The sequence below is a fragment of the Mytilus californianus genome, unplaced genomic scaffold (genome assembly GCF_021869535.1).
Source record: "Mytilus californianus isolate M0D057914Y unplaced genomic scaffold, xbMytCali1.0.p SCAF_2, whole genome shotgun sequence".
NCBI classification, from domain to species: domain Eukaryota; kingdom Metazoa; phylum Mollusca; class Bivalvia; order Mytilida; family Mytilidae; genus Mytilus; species Mytilus californianus.
Genome location: NW_026262668.1, coordinates 46,217,006 through 46,239,702, shown reverse-complemented (window position 1 = coordinate 46,239,702; position 22,697 = coordinate 46,217,006). Strand labels below are relative to the sequence as shown.

At 31.6% G+C, this 22,697-nt stretch overlaps 1 protein-coding gene across 1 annotated transcript; it reads right to left on the bottom strand.

Moving 5' to 3' along the window:
* Positions 1 to 10,136: 10,136 nt before the first annotated feature.
* On the bottom strand, positions 10,137 to 22,203 carry LOC127729884 (perlwapin-like protein). Its single transcript, XM_052237821.1, has 4 exons — positions 22,140 to 22,203; positions 14,823 to 14,925; positions 13,627 to 13,695; positions 10,137 to 10,371 (listed from the first exon to the last, which is right to left on the bottom strand). The coding sequence occupies exons 1-4, from the start codon at positions 22,194 to 22,196 to the stop codon at positions 10,229 to 10,231; spliced, it is 372 nt and encodes a 123-aa protein (XP_052093781.1). The 5' UTR covers positions 22,197 to 22,203; the 3' UTR covers positions 10,137 to 10,228.
* Positions 22,204 to 22,697: the final 494 nt, after the last annotated feature.

Here is a 22,697-nt window from a genome sequence, read left to right as displayed (position 1 = left end):
AAAAATCGGCTTAGACGAGTAACGAATGCATTGAAGGACTCCGGGACTATCAGAGATCACATCATCCATAAGATAGTAATATTTGGATTGTATGAGGTGTGTTCTAAGTTATATTCTTGTTCTATTTAAAACATTTTCTTTATCTACGTTAAAAATTATGGATTTCATTTTCTTTGATAAATATACATGTTATACTAGTATAATGATTATATTGAAGGAAAAATGAATTTCGTGCGCCAGAAGCGTAAGAATACAGACAATTTATATGATAATAATAACAATAATACAATGCAGATAATGTATTATCAAAAATAAAAGGTAGAGGGAATAATAATGAATTCATTTTGTTCATTGATTTTTCGATTCAAAGTTTTGAATTGTTTAAAATACTTGTGATTTTTTATCAAAGGAATAGATTACCATAGCGGAATATTTTGCCCTCATTGCTCTTTATCATGCCATTCATTTTTTTTTATTCGACCGTCAATGATGAGTCTTTGTGGACGAAACGCACGTTTGGCGTACAAACGTATAAGCCTAGTATTTTTGATGAGCTTTTACAGTATGCTAAAATTAATTCTGCATTAATTCAATATCTTACGTAGATTTGTCTGTTTACAATGTTATCGGAAGGTCATTCATCCTCACTCAGCAAATTTCTGGAAATAATCACAAAAGTTCCGTTTTCAATGGGGGAAAACACAGGAAGATGAAAGATACATATTAGAAACCAAGAAATATATATTATAATGCAAAACCCAATGATAAGATGCTTGCAAATTTTTGAAAATTTAAAACTTTCTTATGCTCTACGAAAGTGCAGCAAAATTAATGTTGGACCGCTAACGTTTCGTACGCAGCCATTGACAGATATTAAGGTCACATTTTTGTCACGGCTGTATTTTTGTTGTTGTTTTTTTTTTTGTAATTAATTTCAGATTCAATACAGGGTTAAACATGTAAAAGGTATTAAGACATTGCCAACGTCCAAAGGTTTAATGCAACTTGGAAAAAACTATTTTTTCTTGATTGAGAATTAACATTTGAACCAATTTGTTTTTTTTCAATTTTCATTTTGCTGAAAGTTAAAATATGCATTATTTCTAATTTGTTGTCATATGAAGAACTTTGTCAAACCTTCATGACAAGTACTTTATTGAATAATGGACTGATTATTGGTTCTATCAAAATGGACTTTTATAGATGATATCAACTTCCAATTGTGATAAATTTCGAAAATTTCATATGTGAAATAACTCGTTTATTTTCTCTATCGAGACTTTCCCCGCCTTTAAACGGACACTCATTTGAGATTTCTAACTGAAGATTTGCGCCTTGACAATATCAAATAATTGAGATATAAAGTCTGTATTCATACGCCAAAAAAGTACAGTGAAATTAACAATACATAACGCGAATCCAAAAAAAACAAAAACCAGTAACACAGAAAATACATTTGATATTCTGTTTCTACATAATAAAACGTAATTAAATTTCAAAAATAAGATCAATTGTGACCTAACCCCACAAGTAGTTAAACGTGTGCTGCTCATTCGTTTAGTACAAGCGTCGTTTGGTTACGCAAAGTCTTTTTTTCAATTACGAGGATTAGTTCTACTTTAATAGATTTTGGCAGTCAACATCATATATTACATTGACATCAGCAATCGAATGCGAGGTACAGGGTTCCACGGAACTCTTCTACCACAATTTTATTTAATGTCTTATCTAATACCACATGAAGCTAAAAGCATGGACAAACAACTACATGGTAATAACAACAATATCATACAAATTTAACAAAATATAACACTGAAAAGTAAAGATTGAGAAACATGAACCTTAACCGCAACCGGTCTTACCCTATTTTCAATTTGTCACACCTGTAATTGTAAATTAAGTATAATATTTTGTTCACCCAAAAGTTATAGTTATACATGAAGGTTTATGATTTTGATATTCAAAGATTTGAAATAAATTTGCAAAACTGACACCTTGGACGTAAATTCAAATTTACAAAAATTAATTGATATTGTCTATGTGGACAACTTTCAGTTGAATAAATCATTCTATTTGAACTAAGTACGTATTACATCATTATGCAATCTTTATATGTAGTGAACTAAGTTAATAACAGATGTATTATGACGTTTAAATTCATCTCAGACAAGAATGGTTCAAAACTGATCTCTTGACAATGTTTTAAACCTCTACCAACTCCAAGAAATGTCCAATTGTTTATAAGATATGAGTTTCCTTATTGTTTAATTTTATTAATGATTTGATATATTGTAGTGTTGTCATATTAAACAGTTTTGACTAACCGGTTACTCGGATAATCTTTGGACCGATTAACGTGTTTTAAAGTTTTAAATTAAAAAAAAGGTAGTTAAGTTGGTGTTTAAAGACCTTATCTACAGTGATCTACATTTGCATGGTTTTATGATATGATAAAAAGTTAATTCTTGGGCATTATAAGGCTTGGCTTTGCGCAATCCAGGCGAAGTTTTACTTTTAATATTCCTATACAGTCATAACTACTCTGGCGTTTGTACTATTAACTTTAGATTAAGAAGATGATCTCGCAGAATTGACAATGTATGAAACCGGGGATTGTAAAATTTTCTCTGGTTTCTCAAATTCAGTTAAGTGTGTTACTCGTACTACCCAGTATACATTTATTCCATTCACCTGATTTGCATTTCACCATTTTTGAGTCGGCATTTCGTTTAAAGTATAACGAAGTCTTTGACAATAAAGGTGGCATATTTACATGTAGGTCTACGCAATGTTAAATCAAAAATTAAATAATGGAGCAAATCGTAAAATGTGTTCAGCTTACAACTGCTCCAAATATATGTATGCTAATTATGTTTACTTAAGATCATACCCCGAGCTTATAGACAAGCTATCTTAATGCTAATTTATCAGTTTTGTAAAACTGAAATTTTTTCAGGTTGACAATAGCAATCAATATACTGGACAATTGATCTGTCAAATTAAGTACCACGACGATCATTTTAAAATCCAACGAACTTTCTTAATGATTTCAATACACATTTATATCATATTTGTAGATTTTGAAAAAAAAGTCCGGCTATCGTTAGCATTTTTGGTATTCAATATTCGGTCATTTCGACGGTAAACCGGTTAACCTAATTACCGTTGACAACACTAATATATTGCCAACATTTCGTTCATGCCATTTTTTGTACGCTATCTTTTTAAGCTGTTTTTTTTATTATCAGAGACGTTATGTCAGGTGCATTACAATGTTACACTTTGAAAGATGAACTTCCCTGTTGTTGAGAATAATTGTGTACGTCGTTTTTAATAAATGTCATTTTGATTGAAATCTTTCTCCTTATTATTAATTGGCCTCCAAAAACCAAGCAAAAGTTTTTTATGTATTCCAGGGGATGTTCAGTTTTATATGGAGATTTTCTGCTTTAATATCTACAGGTTTCATAGATATTTGCAACACCTTTTGATTTTGCATTTTGTCATTTCAGAATTATTGAACTGTCTTTACGTAACATTTTTGATGCATTTTCCCACATATTTTTTGTCTTGGTCAATTTCTTATCTCGTTCCATTACGACAATTGTTTTTCGTTTTTCAATGGTGACTGAACCTGCAGTCTGGTACACAACTCGATTTTTACCTAAAGATCTTTAGCTTTTTGCCTAGGCCTATAACCTAGATATGGATTTGCACAAGCACGAGATTTTTCCGGAAGTAGATGGTCGCCTTTTGTAAAATATGATTGATACCAGTGGCAAATATTTCATGCATATATAGAACGAGAATATTGTCAAATTAACAATAAATTAGAACAATAAACTCTGTTTTCGAAAACTAGGTTGACCGGAATGAACGACGTTAATCTCGATTGCCACTTGAAAATGAGGATGCTTATGTCATGTATAGCAGAAATTTTGCCTTTGAAGCAAACCTCTTATGATCATTCAATGAGTTGTTATTGTGGCAATTCAATCATTTATTATGATAGTTTTTTCATAAATGTTTTTATTGATTTGCTTCTTCTTGTGTTATTGTTATCTGTTGTTCCGACATAATAGTAAAGAGGAGTTCCTATATCTTTTTATACACCTATTGTTATTTCACCAATCGTGATTAAAAAGGAGAAGGTTAAGATCACAAACAAAACTAGTTTAGCACTGCAAAATATTCCTTTGCATATGTCAAATGTGAAACCTTGCTTGTAATATGCATGATATGGGAAATTTAGGAAATTTGGTATTCGTGGTAGGTATTTAATAGCATCTGTAAAATAGTTCGCAACATTTTTCAGACAAAAGACGATTTGGAGCCTGTCATTTTGTAGACACTTGTCAATTGACCGTATGTTGAACTTGATATATCTATTGCTTTGTTGTTTCGTTGTGTTGCTGTCTCAATGACTTATGATACCTTAATCTAGACATTTGCAATCTCTCTCAATTTTTTAGGGCAGACAAAATATTGATGTGTGTAAAAGAGGGACGAAAGATACCAGAGGGACAGTCAAACTCATAGATCGAAAACAAACTGACAACGCCATGGCCAAAAATAAAAAGACAAACAGACAAATAATAGTACAGATGACACAACATAGAAAACTAAAGACTAAGCAACACGAACCCCACCAAAACCTGAGGGTGATCTCAGGTGCTCCGGAAGGGTAAGCAGATCCTGCTCCACATGTGGCACCCGTCGTGTTGCTTATGTTATTACAAATCCGGGATAGTCTAATTCGGTAGGTCACATTCGTGAAAAGGGAAGGGTATTGTAGTTACGACATAAGGAACATATCCGTTATCATCTGTGAAACTGTAATTCCATAACGGTCAACAAACTCGTGATGGCGTCCATAAAATTTACGAAGAGATGAATTCAACTTCACCATTTGGAACTCTTGGTTTAATAGCTTCCTTGTGAGCAGCAATCCTCTATCAAGGAAATCATGATAGGAAATACAAACCCGGGAATATCGTATCAATTGGGAGATATATACTTCGTATGCAGGCGCTGCTGGAATGTTGCTACATAGAAATGGAAAGTTCACAATAGGGAAGCTGAAATCATCTCTTTTGTCGTAAAATTTTGTTTTCAACCGACCTCATTGTCAATTTCTAGATGTAAGTCAAGATATGAGGCAGACTTAACTGTATCTGTAGTATCCTTTATCTCTAGTTCGATGGGATAGATTCGTCCAACATAGTCACCAAAGTTTGTATTATTTAGTGAGAGAACATCATCTATATAGCGGAACGTTAAGTTAAAGGATATTGCTAACTTTTTATCTTTCTTCCTAAGAAGTTCCTGTATGAAGTCAGCCTCATTATAATTAAGAAACTAGTCGCCAAGCAAGAAGAGGGGCACAATTGGTTCCCATTGGAATTCCGACAGTCTGTTGAAAAATGCGTCCTCCAAACGTAACAAATATGTTGTCAATCAAGAAATAATAATAATTGATAATGTCAGTTTCAGAGAAAATTTTGTTCGAATCAGAGACAAAGTCTACAAGGTAGGATTTATCCCTCCCCAAGACAAGATACTTGTATCTACGTTCGCCATTCTTTTTATTGAAACAAAGTAATACCAACTCTTTCAATTTGTCTTTTAGTTTGGAATGGGGAATACGTGTGTAAAGTGTAGAAAAGTCAAATTTTTAAATACTATTGCAAGATGAGAGAGTCTAAGATTGTATGTACTCTAAAAGATCTTTGGAATATTTTAGTATCCACATCTGATTCACGCCACCTCTAGAATGTGCAGTTTCACAATAACTTTGGAGCCCGGCTTTGATTGCTGATAAAATAGATGTTAATAATTTAGAAAGAGGTTTCGTGGAGCACTTGGAAGACCCAGCAATATACCGTTGTTTGTAAGGACACTTATGTAGTTTAAGTATCCAATACAGTGAAAGTTTGGCGAAGTTCTTTATATTTTTTTTTTCGTTTTGGAATTGAGGTGTTAAATGTACCAAAAGAAAAAGTTGAGTGCAGCACAGTCTTCAAGTTAAGAAGTATCTAATTAGCAGTTAGAAATTTTACGATCCAATATACAGTTCAAATCTCTTGCTACTGACACCATGTCCTAGTACTAGTACTCTAGATGTCCCTCTTTTACTGTTGGTAAGATAGATGCCAATAGGTTTGAATGCACTTACTTGAACGTTAACACTTAACAGATATCAGCGTTACACCATTGTTTTGTTATGGGACTTGTAATGTTTTGGAACAGAATAAATGAAAGAAAAGAAGAAGAAAAGAAGAATATTATTGTCGTTATTGATAGAAATTTTAAAAGAAGACAGATTTACTTGTCTGCTCTTTGGTCGGGTTGTTGTCTCTTTGACATATTCCCCATTTCCATTCTCAATTTTATTGTAATTTAAAAGTATCCCTAGATATAGTCGTTTAAAACTTTATCTGTCCGTTCGATTACGAGTTGAAACCAGAAAGTTAAGATAAGGACATCATAGTCTGGCTATCATCAAGACAGACCATAGTTGAAGAACTAGGATGTTTTGTTTATTGGCTTTTGTATGTGTGCTTCTGTGTGTGTGATTTTTTTTAATTGTGATCAATTTGGCAATTTTACGAATTCTCGTTAAAGTAGAAAGAAATCAGACAGTTTTATTATTATCAGAATGTGTCATTTGACATTAGAGGACAACTCATCGCTTTGACAAGTGTTATATCAAGTTGAGCAAATCAATTTAAGGGTCACCTTCATTTTGAAATATCATTTTCGCAAAGTAAAAACTGTGCAGAATGTGTTGTCAATAGAATGCAAACATTCCGTTAGTTTGGGATTTTTCTAGTTAACATATTCATCCTTTCCCTACAAAATCTACATTCTGTTATTTTAAGCGAGTTTCAAACACTAGTAGACTTTATTACATGTAGATTTAGAGGACTCTATACCAAACCTTACAGAAATCTTGATACTTTGAAACACGTTACCATTTCTTTCAGTTTTCGTCAAGATTTTTCTAAGCCTATTTTCATATATTGTAATTGCAATAGCGTGTCTTCAAGGACTTATGGTAGACATTCAATGGGTATCAGTGAACTTGATGTATTACCTCTCAGTTGTGATGGGGTTCGTATTGGTCAGTCTATTGTTTTCCATGCTGTGTTTTGTATACTGTTGTTTGTCATTTGGTCTTTTTCTTTTAATGCCATGGCGTTGTCAGTTTATTTTCAACTTATGAGTGAATGTTCCCGTTTGTATCTTTCTCCTCTCTTTTATGCCAGTTAAAGTGTGTACCAAAATGATGTACACCTATTTAAATAGGCTGTTTCGGATTATTTCTCAAATGATTCTGATATACGTCCGAAATTTGGCATTAAGGACAAAGAACTGGTTCTCCTTTATAGCTGATATGAGAATTAAGAATTTGATTAATGATTTCTCAATAGAGGGTTACTGTTCATAAGGAAGCTATTTAGCCAAAAGTTTCGTGTGGTGAAGTTGAAATCGTCCCTAAATATTTACGGACGCTATCACGAGTTAGTTGACCGTTATGGAATAACTGTTTAACAGATAACGACGGATATGTTTCAATCGTCGTAACCGCAATCCCGTTTTCCTTTTCACTGAACGTGAGATACCGAATTAGACCTTTCACCGGATTTGTACTAAGATTGGCAAGATGACAGGTGCCACATGTGAAGCAAGGCCTGATTACCCTTCCTGGGCAGTTGAGATCACCCCAAGTTTTTAATGGGGTTCGTGTGGTTCAGTCGTTGGTGTTCTATGTTGTGTTTTGTATACTGTTGTTTGTCTGTAGGCTTTTTCTTTTTTTTTGCCATGACATTGTCTGTTTATTTTCGACTAATGAGATAATTTTTGAATGTCCCTTTGGTATCTGTCGCCTCTCTTTTAAAGAGCAAATTAAAAATATCACGACAAGGTAGAGACCCCCCCAGAAACACACTGAATTACTTTATAAGTAAAATTTAACAACTAGATGCTTGGTACAACTTAACCTAAAAATGTAATTGTATTTAATGCCGTTTCAAAGAGAAAACATATTGAAATGTGATTCTTAATGGTGTATTATTCTTAACCATAATGTCTATAAATGGACAGATGATTATACGAATAACAAGATTTTGTAAGAGGGGACCGAAACGGTTCTTTTTACATATTTAGTGATAAGACATTTTCTATAGAGGTGGAAAATTAACTACAAGAAAAAAAGTAGTATGTTCCTTTCTTATCTTTGCCCGCCATTTTGTAATTGTGACCTTTTTTTTGTATTCTTGTCTTTCAGTTTTGGTTATGTGCTTTGTCTTTAGTGTGTGTATATGCCATTTCCGTTTTTTCTTTGTTGACATAATTGTTTGCTTTAAAAGTGATTAAGATGATAAAACAGTGTTGACTAATGTAGCACAATTTTTGACATTGTTACCTATTATGTCTGTTTGTTTTTCTCATACATAGTTGTCAATATAATGGAATTTCATGCGACTGTCATACAAGTGTCAGGTTTAGCTAGCTATAAAACCAGGTTTAATCCACAATACATAAGAAAATACCTGTACCAAGTCAAGAATATGACAGTTAATTTCCATTTGTTTGATGTGTTTGAGATTTAGATTTTGCCATTTGATAAGGAACTTTCCGTTTTGAATTTCCCTTGGAGTTTGATATTTTTTTTTATTTTACTTTTCATATGGTATTTACGCTGCATTGATTCTAAATCCCTACAAAACATTGGTATCTAGGCCATCCAAGTTAATATTGACATATCATGTAATGTAGAGTTAAAATAATAAAAGCAGGACCTTTTTTTTGTATTCTTGTCTTTCAGTTTTGGTTATGTGCTTTGTCTTTAGTGTGTGTATATGCCATTTCCGTTTTTTCTTTGTTGACATAATTGTTTGCTTTAAAAGTGATTAAGATGATAAAACAGTGTTGACTAATGTAGCACAATTTTTGACATTGTTACCTATTATGTCTGTTTGTTTTTCTCATACATAGTTGTCAATATAATGGAATTTCATGCGACTGTCATACAAGTGTCAGGTTTAGCTAGCTATAAAACCAGGTTTAATCCACAATACATAAGAAAATACCTGTACCAAGTCAAGAATATGACAGTTAATTTCCATTTGTTTGATGTGTTTGAGATTTAGATTTTGCCATTTGATAAGGAACTTTCCGTTTTGAATTTCCCTTGGAGTTTGATATTTTTTTTTATTTTACTTTTCATATGGTATTTACGCTGCATTGATTCTCAACCCCTACAATATATTGGTATCTAGGCCACCCAAGTTAATATTGACATATCATATAAGGTAGAGTTAAAATAATAAAAGCAGGACCTTTTTTTTGTATTCTTGTCTTTCAGTTTTGGTTATGTGCTTTGTCTTTAGTGTGTGTATATGCCATTTCCGTTTTTTCTTTGTTGACATAATTGTTTGCTTTAAAAGTGATTAAGATGATAAAACAGTGTTGACTAATGTAGCACAATTTTTGACATTGTTACCTATTATGTCTGTTTGTTTTTCTCATACATAGTTGTCAATATAATGGAATTTCATGCGACTGTCATACAAGTGTCAGGTTTAGCTAGCTATAAAACCAGGTTTAATCCACAATACATAAGAAAATACCTGTACCAAGTCAAGAATATGAAAGTTAATTTCCATTTGTTTGATGTGTTTGAGATTTAGATTTTGCCATTTGATAAGGAACTTTCCGTTTTGAATTTCCCTTGGAGTTTGATATTTTTTTTTATTTTACTTTTCATATGGTATTTACGCTGCATTGATTCTCAACCCCTACAATATATTGGTATCTAGGCCACCCAAGTTAATATTGACATATCATATAAGGTAGAGTTAAAATAATAAAAGCAGGACAGGAAACAGTCTAAAACTTTAATTTAGTATTTCTTATATTTGTTTTCGAGCATAATTGACAAGGAATATGATTTTGAAATATAAACATAGTGTGTATTATTAATAACGGTATCATTTGGTTTGTATTATAACTATTCATAATAGATATAAGAAGATGTGGTATGAGTGCCAATGAGACATCTCTCCATCCAAGTCAAAATTTTTAAAAGTAAACCGTTATAGGTCAAAGTACGGTCTTCAAATGAAACAAACTTAACTGAAGCTTTTATTATTTCATAATATAAGTATAATTCACAATGATGTTTCCTAATGATATTACTTTCTTTCAAACTAATCAATTCTAACTAATGTTTGATAGGATAAAGAACCTTAACAATTTGTTTCCTGACTTTTCGGCATCTTCCATAACAACACTTTTCATGTCCTTCACAACTTCTATCCACCGTACATTTTTTTCCACGTTTACCAGAGGCACCACGACAAGACCCTGCAAAATATACCAAGTAACATATGAGGCCTAAATTTACATTAAAAACATATAAACTTAACGATAGACATTTATCATGAAATAAGATCGAAACAAAAGTTTGAGTTTTGCTGCATTTGCTTTTGTAATGTCTGAAATAACAAAATACTCTTTACAATTTTCCATTATTTTTCTTCTTACAGACCAATCATCTGATGTCTGATTTTCCAACATTAATAACATATATTTCCAACTGTAATATAAAAATTACATACTGTACAATGATTCTGGTTATAATTTAGGGGGAACTTGTAAGCCCTGTTTTATCACAGTTGTACAAGATGAAAAAAGTTATTAAAATCAGATCTTTAAATATTAAATAAGAGAAATTATATTATTTATATCTTTGGCTTTATTAGCAAAAACTGATGCAGCTACCGACTTTTCTCTTGCATGCGAACAAATAAATCCTGGGAAATTCTATTTGGAAGAGATTTAAATTTCATGGTAAAACAACAATTTCAAGCAACTAAAACCAAATAAGAAATGGCATTTGAATTTGCTGTTGATCGTTTATCTAAATACAAATCTGAATTTATTGTCATGATGAGCAACTCCTGTTATAAGTAGGTAAATTGCTTAATGGTAACAATTTTTTGCCTGTACTGTTATGCCACATGGATATTTATGTATAGCTGCGAATAAGTATTGCATGGATTATGTCTTTTTTAAACCAGTAAAGCACCACTCAATATAAAATACCGAGTTGAGTTAATAAAAAAGGAAAAAGATATACGAATATATATGGCTTAGTACATTACTCTTTTAACTTCACTCTCTGTAAATTTGAAACGAAAGAAACAGAATTATTTAGGCATTTATTTGAACATTGAAGTATACACGTTGAACTGTTGAAAGCAGGTTCTATCCGATTAATTAAATATATAAGATTGATATATTCACATTTTGAATACTTGCTACAACACGTAACTAAACCAGATCAATACTTTTTCATGGCATGCGTAGCACCGTGGTGTTTTGAAGGTCGGCCTTCAGCTCCATTGATTGGAACATAGTTTGATTCAGGAATTGATTGTTACTTTTATTCAACATCTGTACGCGATAACTACGCTTAGTTTGAATACTCTTGACAAATAACTATTAGAGTTAAAATTGAGAATGGAAATTGGGAATGTGTCAAAGAGACAACAACTCGACCATAGAGCACCCGCACCCGGAGGCGTCATTCAGCTGGCCCCTAAACAAATATGTTGCACGAACTAGGTACTTTCGATAGCATTCATTGACAAAAATGGTAAAGTTACATTGATTGAAAAACTGTGATAAAATTTCGTAAAACTAGCCAAAATAGGAGGTACACATCTTAAATATGTGTGCGATGACGATGGAATGTTTGGACGATTTTTAAGGAATTCCTTTTTCCACTTGCGAAACAGATGACACAAGCTAGGCAACCTTTAAATATTTCGGACAGACGGAACGAAAGAGGGAATGACTGCTAGAATCGAGCTGTTACTAGACTTGATCTCGCACTAGGCAACAGAGGTAACTCACGAAATATATAATTTACAGAAATTTATATAAAAAGTAAGATTTTATAATTATAACGGTAGTCGAGTACACTTGCTTTAATTTTATCTTTCTACCATATTGCAAAACAATGTTTTGATTTATAGTTGAAATACTTGATGAGTTTTAAAATACACAAGTTATTTATGAGTTAAAAATTCAATGTACAACGACAGGTACATAACTTGTATATTTATGTACTACTACAAAACCGCAATTTATGTGTTACTAAAGGTTAAAATTATCATACCACTCAAGAAAAGTTTCACATATATGATTCTCAAACGTAAAAAATAATGAAATTGTGTTAAGAAATTAAGAATAAAAGAATGTTTTAAGTAGTGAAAAATTTAATTAAATTATTCTTCAAAATCAAAAAACAGTTTTATAAAATGGAAAATTATACAAAAAATCTTGTTATGTTCAATTTGTTTTGTCACTGTGAGAAGAATGAAGAAATCCATGCATTGACACTTTGTTTATCATCAAATAGTAAAAATCATTTATCTATAAATAATATGAAAAACAATTTTAACATACTTATCTAAAGAATATATTTACATTGTCAAAATATACATCTGGTGCAGTAAAATTTGTACCGTTAAAGGTCTCTGTTAGTCAAAGAGAGTTTCTTTAGCTCAGTTACAAGTACATTCGTACAATCATGGGAATACTGATATTGATTGATTTAAATTTACTGTTTTAAAGTTTCGAGATGATTTTAAATCAAGTAATGTCTTCCCCTTAAGCATATTTCTGATTCCTCGTCCGGGATTAGCTTTCCGTTTTGTCCGTTATGGTTTTATCAGCTCTTCAACCTTTGTATTAAGTTTAGGAATTTTAAACATTGTACTACAATAGAACTTCTACCGTTAATGTTTTACAGTATTTTCATCGATTGATTATAGTTTTTGCCAGAATTAGATGATACATTTTGCAGAGTTAGAGACTCAAGTCCTTGTTAGTAACCGCTAGATCAGTATCGTGTGACACAAAATGAGTCGTTGAAAAATCGAATTTCTTCATTTTGCTGTCGTTTTATACCAAAATTGGTATAAAATATCTTTAAATATTAACAGAATATGAAATATGAAAAGTTTATTCTTATTGAGACAATTTAAGAGATTTTGAAGAAACCTAAGACTCACAATAATAATTCAAAACAAGATTACGCATGTTATCATGTTATGGTATGGATCGTCAATTAAATTCGTACATTGTAGTTGTGAACATATATAATCTTTAAAGGTTTAATTTGTAATTGAGTACAAATATTATGTTTGTAATAATTATGAATTGATTGCTTATTTTGATAATTTAAATTGGGTGTAAAAGCGTTAACCGGAACACATATTGTATGAAGCGCGTAAGCGCTTCATATTAGAAATGTGCGCACGATCAACGCTTTTACAACCCTATAAACTTAATAACAGGAGCATTCAATTCCCATATTTACTATATTTATATTACACCCTTGTAATTGAGAGCTATAACAAATCTCCGTTTGATTTTCAACGCATTATTTTAATATTGTCACGGATAGCACGTGAAGTCATTTTTGTTGTATTTTATACGGAAATGGAATGTGATATTGAGGTGTCTTGCGATTGTTGTCAGCCAACCAAAATGACGGATTATAATGAAACATACATGTAATGTAATTATGTTGGTTTTAAAGAAACAAACCTAAGTGTTTTCCATTAACTGTAACTGCTGCACATCTTCTATTGCAACCATGGGGACAACATCTATATCCTAAAAAAATAACAGTTTAAAATTACATTTCTTTACATCTATGTGACTAAATGTGTAGTTAATTAACAAATGTGTTTCTTATTTTAAATGTAATTGCGAAAATGTATTAAAGATAGCACGCTTATGATTTAGTACGGCAGACTATCATTTTATCTACAGAAGGCTAGTAAAAAAATGTAAGACGGCAAACATTCTGTATCAGTGTATACATGTAAAGGTTGCAAAAGAGGGACGAAAGATACCAGAGGGACAGTCAAACTCATAGATCGAAAACAAACTGACAACGCCATGGCCAAAAATAAAAAAAACAAACAGACAAATAAAAGTACAGATGAGACAACATAGAAAACTAAAGACTAAGCAACACGAACCCCACCAAAAACTGGGGGTGATCTCAGGTGCTCCTATTTCTTATATTTAGAAATTTTTTAATTTATACCTATCTTACACGTTTACAGATGTCAAGCATATTTTAATACAGATTGTTTCAATAGTTAGATAAGTTATCATAGCAATGCAACTGTTTCAGAAAGATTTTCCGGACATTTAATACAATTAAAGTATTTATCATGTTTATGGCAATATGATTATGTTTTTGAGAATGCTTTTCCACTAAAATTATATGAAACTATGCAGTTTTTAGACTAATTAAACTTACATATATCTAGTAGTACGTAAAAGTAATATCTCACAGAGAATCCAGCCGAAAAAGTCAAATGTCGACATGATACTTTTTTATTGGCTTTAGTTTTCTTACAAACCCTACTCAACACAATGTCCGACATGAAGAAAACGTGCTATTGCATCAAGTTTAACATCGGGTTTTTTGTCACGGTGTCTTGTTCGTATGTAATTTATTTTGTCACATAACAGGATTTTGTTTGTCTGTTATACGGATATTATTGAGTTCAATTGGGTGCCTCTTTTATCGACTACTGTCTATGCATCGTTTTCTTCATTGTGATCAAAATTACAAAATGTTCAATGAGTAATCACAGAAGTAATTAAATATCGTGTCATAACACTGTGTCTGTTCCATAGCAAGAACCTTGAAATTTATTGCGGTTAATTTGTCTTTTCTTGGTAATGTAACATAGACACAAATTTATCAATAACTGAAAACTTACCTGAAGGGCATTGTTTTTGAACAGCACAATGGAAATCAAAGTGGATAACACAGTCTGTTGCAAAGTCAAACTTAGGACAAGTGCCTAGGCCTTTACAATTCACCTAATGAAATAAAATCATCATAGTGATACTGCTTCTAATGATGATGATGATAACGAGATAGCTAATTGACACTGACTTAATTCCGCTGAATGTACATTGTTCGGAAATACTCCCAATAGAACAATATCACAGCTTCTTGTGTGCAATTTTAAGGATTATTTTTTAAAAGCTCTAAATTGTTTTTTGAAAAAAATTGGCATATTGTTACTAGTTATAAAAAATCTGTTAGAAAAACATTTATAACCAAAACAAAAAAAGTGTATCGGAATCAAAAATATATATTGTGGTCAATACAAAATATTTCATATTGGTAAAAAATTAACCATCGATGCAAAATTTACTATTTTGTGTTTTGTGTACTATTGTTTGTCTGTTGGTCTTTTTCTTTTTTAGCCATGGCGTTATCAGTTTATTTTCGACTTATGAGTATGAATGTTCCTCTGGTATCTTTCGCCTCTCATTTACGAAAACCAAGGAAAAGACGCAGCCAATTGTAAACAGCGATGGATAACTCACTTAAAAAATATAGATATCTGTTTTTCAGCATTTTAAAAGACTCTTTTATATTTCAATTTAATTAGGTTTGAATAGCTTTCTGATTACAATCCTGTGCGTTAAACAAACACATAGGTAATTGGCAGTTTGTATTAAAGTACTTGAGGTTATTGTTATTTCCTATTTCAAATTATGTCTCTAAAATAACTTTATAATTGCAAACAATGATTTCATATAATCGCAAGTAGATAATGAGAACAGATGTTGCGATATTCAAAATAGCTTTAACGGAGTTGAGACCTCTTGAAGGTATCTTAACACTAATGTATGTTCTATGATGGTCCAAAGTCATTGAAGCGTGTTCTATCACACATATTTCTACAATTTTTCATTAAGCAAGGACAAAAATGTACATGCCTTAAGAAAGTTTTCCGGAAAATCATAGAATTATTGCTTTATGGACAAAGCGATACATTTAAGACCTCTTTTTTTGGTAATGAACCTTTTCCTTTCTTTTACGGTGTTATTAGATGAGATATTATATGAAAACTTTTCAAAGAATTCGGCGTAACACTGTGCCTCGCCTCCAATTGCTGCTGTCAATGTAAAAGAGAGGCAAAATATACAAACGGGAATAAGAGTATATTGACTGCCCAAAAACTAATCCACTTATCAAACCATTAATCAGAAAAATACGGAAAAATTCTAATAATCTTCAGATGCTACTCCTGATAATCAAGACGCTGTTGTCCAAGTTTTGTAACGTTCAATGAATAGTTGACAAAGTTCTCGATATGACCCAAAAACTTATGCAAATGTTTAATATCAGATAAAAATTGAGAATATGAAAACATATATTTTGAAAATTTTGTTTCAGATGTTGTCTCTTAATCATGTAAAGTTTGCTGAGTTTCATTAAATTTTACCAAGTATTTGATGTCTCAACAATTTTACATGTTTAAACCCATATTATAGCTACTATTATTTAAAAGGAAAACGAAAAAAACAAAAAAAAAACGTTTACGTCCATTTAGTCTCAGGAGTGACAAAAATCTGACTTTTATATCTTGCAATGGCTGCCTACGTAATATCCATTGTGCTTCTAATGTATGCCTCTTTATATTTATAACTGAAGTTTAGTAGTAACGATCCAACTTAAAACGTTAGGTACAAGAATTAAGAGTAGTTCTATTGATTATCACGAAAAATATGTCATTGGACTTCAAATATTATTATTTGCAATGTTTCACAAAAGAGCTTGAAATAAACAGCACAACTGGTAATCCTACATATTCTTTAACATCATTTACAAATTATGAAATTTAACAAAATCACAAATCTGTCCTTTTTTCTTTTGGTATTAACATCAAAGAAAACGAAGAAATCTACCGTCATTATACTGGATACCAAAACATCACAAAACTCCGTATAAAGAACGATACATAGCTGGATCATCAAGATGTTCGACTTAACATATTTCTAAAGTACTGACTACTATTCTTTCTATAGTAAAAGATGGCCTTCAAAATATTGTGATGAGATATATTCAACCAGTGGTGTCAATCAGATGTGGATTTTCAAAAATTCTAAAGATCTACTGGTAACTCTTAGATCACAATCTCTGCAATTTAGCAGCAAAAAGAAAAATCACAAAAATACTGAACTCCGAGGAAAATTCAAAACGGAAAGTCCCTAATCAAATGGCAAAATCAAATGATAAAACACATCAAACGAATGGACAACAACTGTCATATTTCTGACTTGGTACAGGCATTTTCAAATGTATCATTAAGACCTTTGATTTTTCTACGCTTTACACTACTATTTCCCATGCTCAATTGAAATATCGACTTCACCATCTCATTAAACAGAGCTTTTTCTATAAAAATGGGAATCGTAGATATAATTTTTTTGTTTTGGGTTATAATAATTCTTATTTTGTGAAGAACCACACTGATTCTAACAGAAAATACACAGACAGTCGGTATTCCAATGGGTACTAATTGTGCACCCCTTCTGGCCGACTTGGTTTTGTACTCGTATGAAGCAGAATTCATTCAGAACCTGCTAAAAGACAAAAACAAAAAACACCTTGCAAAATTCTTTAATTTTACTTTCAGAAATATTGATGATGTCCTATCAATGAATAACCCATATTTCAGTCAGTACTTGCATCTCATATATCCCAGTGAACTTGTAATTAAGGATACTACTGATACTAGAAGGACTGCTTCATACCTTGATCTTTTCGTCAATATTGACACAGATGGACGACTTCACACTAAAATCTATGACAAACGGGATGATTTCAACTTCCTAATTATCAATTTCCAATTTCTAAGCAGTAACATACCCACTGCTCTGTCATATGGCGTTTACATATCTCAATTGATACGTTATGCTCGTGCATGTTCACACTATACGGACTTTATATACAGGAGTGTGCTCCTTACGCAGAAACTGCTCCAACAGAGTTATGAGGAGGAAAGATTAAAAATGACACTCCGTAAATTGTATGGACTACATCACGAATTGGTTGATCTATACCATGTGTCTGTGTCTAAACTAACTAATGACATTTTTACCACGTCTTAGATTGTGGTTTATCATCTATGTCGTCTGTTTTCTAAGTACCGAACGTGACCTATTCTTGAATATGACTGTTTTGCCGAGTGTGAATTTGCATTGATATACGACGTGTCTCGGTATTTATACATCCAACATTCATGTATTTATTTATGATGTTAATGTTGTGGTTTCTGCTGGATATTGTGTTATTTCTTATCGTTTGTGGTTAGCATTCTGTATTGTCGGTACATTTCACATATGTCTTATTTGTCAGTATAGTCGAGTTAATTTACATTTTCCATGGATAAAGCATTGTGTTATTCCAAATAATTATGACGTCGTCATAGCATTTATTTAAATTAGCCTGTATTTCTGTCGTAATATAGTGTTGTCGTTTTAGCGATATTTTGTTAACATTGTCATATAAGCGGGAGGTTTGGCTAGCCATTAAACCAGGTTCAACCCACCATTTTTTCTTAAAATTTCCTGTACCAAGTCAGGAATATGGCAGTTGTTATCAAATAGTTCGTTTCTATGTATGTTGGCGTTTGTTTTTATTGCACTTCAGTGTTTCTGTTGTTCCGTTGTTTTTATCTTATAGTTGATGTGTTTCCCTCGGTTTTAGTTTGTAACAAGGATTTGTTTTCTCTCAATAGATATATGACTTTTGAACAGCGGTAAACTACTGTTGCCTTTATTTATATCATAAACCTCTCACCATACAAATTTTCAAAAATATCAGAATATTACATGAGTGTTTTCATATCGAATGTATTCAGTCCCAAGTCATGATACTCAACCTTAGAGTCGAAGGCTGAGAGATAATGAATCATAAACTTCCCAGTGGAAAATGAAATTATTTGATGAAAAATGTTTTACTTAAAAATATCAATCTCAACATTTCAATTTAAATTGGTAGTCAATAATATAGGCAGTTGAACATATTCTAATATATATAAGAAATATTTAACTGTAGAATATTCAACGTTCATATATTATCTTGTCATTTTACACAGCTGTTTTTGTATTAACATAAATTGTATCGAATAATTTAGACAGATCTTGATTTCTTTAGCAGTTTCAATTTTGCTACCCTCTCGTAGAGGATTACAAAGTTTTTAAATTTTGAAAGCAATGCATGTATTGTATTTTTTTTTTTTTTTTTTTTTTTGCATTATATCATTTTTCTTGTTTTATAATATGTATCTGTCATTTTCCTGTGTTTTTTCCCATTGAAAAACTAAAATAACAAAAATAGGGAACTCCAGGGAAAATTTAAATCGGAAAGTTCCTTATCAAATGGCAAAATCAAACGCTCAAACTCATCAAACGAATGGAAAACATCTGTCATATTCCTGACTTGGTACAGGCATTTCTTTATGTAGAAATGGTGGATTAAATCTGGTTTTATAGCTAGTTAAACCTCTCATTTGTATGACAGTTGCATAAAATTCCATTATTTTGACAACAATGTGTGAACAAAACAAACTGACATAATAGGTAAAATTGTCCAAAACAGGGGTACAGCTGTCAACATTGTGCTGTAATCTTAATCACTATAAAAAAAAAACCAAATATGTCAACATAGAAAAGTAAAATGGTATAGACAAAGCAAATAAGCAAAAATGAAGACAAGAGTACAAAAAATTACCATAGCACAATAACACAATGGCGGGATGTATAAGTACCGACCCACGTCAAAAGGATATGACCAAAAATGGATTAAACAGTAAAGGTTAGTAATTTACAAAGACTAATAAAAGAACACTATAACACGTAATTAAGATGATAAACAACGTCAGTTCCTAAAATCTGTACTTCAATACCATCATGTATTATTTGTGAGGTTGATACGGAATATTTATCAACAAGGTCTTGGTATCTTCCGATGAACTTGTTTAGAAAAAGGACGAAACTTCCTTAACATTACCCTGGTTCATCAACTTTCTACTCAGACACTGGTGACGTTTTTTAAAGTCTGAGTAACAGCTGCAAGCTCTTGAATACCGAATGAGTTCGGAAATATATATCCAATATGCAGGTGAAGTTTGTATATTACTACTGATGTGGGGGAATTGATAATTCTAAAATTAAAATCGTCTCGTTTGTTACAGATTCTGATACTGGGATGACCGCTTATGTCAAATTCCAGGTAAAAGTCTAAAAATGAGGCAGAGTAACCGTGTCTGTTGTTTCTTTAATTTCTAGTTCTGGAGGATATGTAAGGATTTTTTTTGTCTATATATTTCTTTTTAAAATATCTTCAATTTTTGATATTGTTCTAAATTAAACGTTCAATGAAACGACAGTAGATATTTCAACTGTTTGGTTTCTTCAAAATTGAAAATAAGAAGATATATTACTAATTTAGAAAACCGTCTTATGTCCCATACTAGTTTCGATTCGACAATAATAAAAACATCGTGACACATTATGCAAGAATTCAGTGATTTCCATTGCGTAAAGAGAAAAAAAAAACTCTTTTAATACATTACATGCGATTTGTTTTTGTACATCTACCATCATGACCTTGTTCACATACAAAATAAAACACACATACACTCGCCTAAGCATACGTATACATGTATATATCTCTTAAACCCAAATGTAAGTTTATACACCTATACAATATAATTATATCGCTCTTATTCTATAAAACCTTACATATTAAATCATCCTAATGAAAGTGACACACTAATTATATTCGAAACTTACCTTGATTAAATATGATAGACAAATTTTTAAATCCATCGGAAAGTAACACGTGTAGGGTTTATAAATAAATTACTGTAAATAACACAAAAAAATAAACGGAGAAAACAGATATTCGCAAAATAAAAGTTATAATGCAAATGTACATAACTCTAACAAAGAAGACTACACAATTTCGTCAAGTCAATCCCCTGGTTCATTTGACGATTAATACACAGGGATAAACTTATATAGAATAAGTGTACTATATAGGACAGTTGTTAACAACTAGATACTAGTGCAATAAAGAATTTGTTAATGTTAAAAAAAGTTCTGGAGGATATATTAATGGAACCCAATCAGAATAATTTGGATTTTCAATGACAACAACATCGTCAATATATCTGAATGTGAAAATTAAAAGATTTGGCTTCTTTTATCTTCTTGTTTTTGACAAGTGTCTGTAGGAACTCCAACTTATATGAAAATAAGTAGAGGTCGGCAAGGAGAGGTGCACAGTTCGTTCCCATAGGATGCAAACAATTTTTGAAAAGTCTACGTCCAAATTCAACAAATATGCTGTCAATAAGAAACTCCAGCGTACTGATCACTTGTTCCTCTGTGTAGCATGTTTTCTTCTTAAAAATGTCCTGTACCAAGTCAGGAAAATGGCAATTGTTATCGTATACTTTGTTTATGTGTGTGTTGCATTGTTGTATGTTCACTTCAGTGTTTCTGTTGTTTTGTTGTCCAAATGTACTATATTGTATTGTTCATTTGTGTAATTCTCTGTCCGTAATGTTGTACTGTATTTATGTCATGTAATGGTGTCATTTTAGTGTTATATTTAACATTGCCATACAAGTGAAAGGTTTTTTATTGAAAAGCATTGTGGAATATTTCTTTTAGACGACTTTTTAATTTCACAAGGGGAATGGTGGTATACAGGGTTGAAAAATAAAAAAATATCAGAGAAAGAGCGATATTTAAAAAGTATCCAGAAGTTCTTTAGTAATTTTTAAAATCGACATATTATACATTATTATCAAAGAAAATGAAATGATTAATTCATCGTAGAAAAAAAAATGTCTTAAATGGAACAACAATATAACTTAGGATAGCCCTCATACTACCCGACTATAGCTATCTTATAGATGCTGTGATTTATGGTAGTCCTGGAGTTTTTCGATAACAGAACCCTCAATCCATTCCTTGCCCATTTAAGCTTAATTTTCACAAAGTAATTAACTACAGTTATGTATAGCTTAAGATTTTCCAATAACGCGTTAAATAAAAGTAATTTAGCTTTTGCAGCTTGGTTTGGCCTTATCTTTTTTTTAATTTTTTAAAAAATTTTTCATGAGATCTTGTATCTTGGAAACGTCTACCCTATATCCTTTGATTTCAATTAAAATGCATGCGATTCTGGAAGAAATTGTATCTATCATAACTAAAAATACCTCTATAAAAGCAACAAATCCCAGAAACAAGATGAAATAAACATTAATTTGTACCATAGTTGTCATCGTGTTGCTGATGTATAAAATAAAATTGAAGTGCAGCAGCTATTTATACTTGTATTGAAAAGGATGTTTTTCACCTGAAAAATAATCCCGGATAAAATAAAAATTTCCTAAAAAAATAAATTAACTAATAAACAAGCGTAATGATGTACATGAACTTAACTACCATGCTGTCAGAGACATGTGAAATATCAATAAATCAACTAAACCACAACACATAATTAGACAAATGATGCGGTTGATTTGGGAAGAGGTACAAATGTAACCTAGATCTTGCATTAAATCTGATAATAGCTGAAGAAAGGTCATTGTTCGCCTGTAACAAATCAGGAATATGACAGTTGTTTTCCATTCGTTTAATGTGTTTGAGCTTTCGATTTTGCCATTTGATAAGGGACTTTCCGTTTTGAATTTTCCTTGGGGTTCGGTATTTTTGTTACTTTACTTTTACCTCTTTGTTTATATAAACACGGCACATACATTGAAGTATTTTAA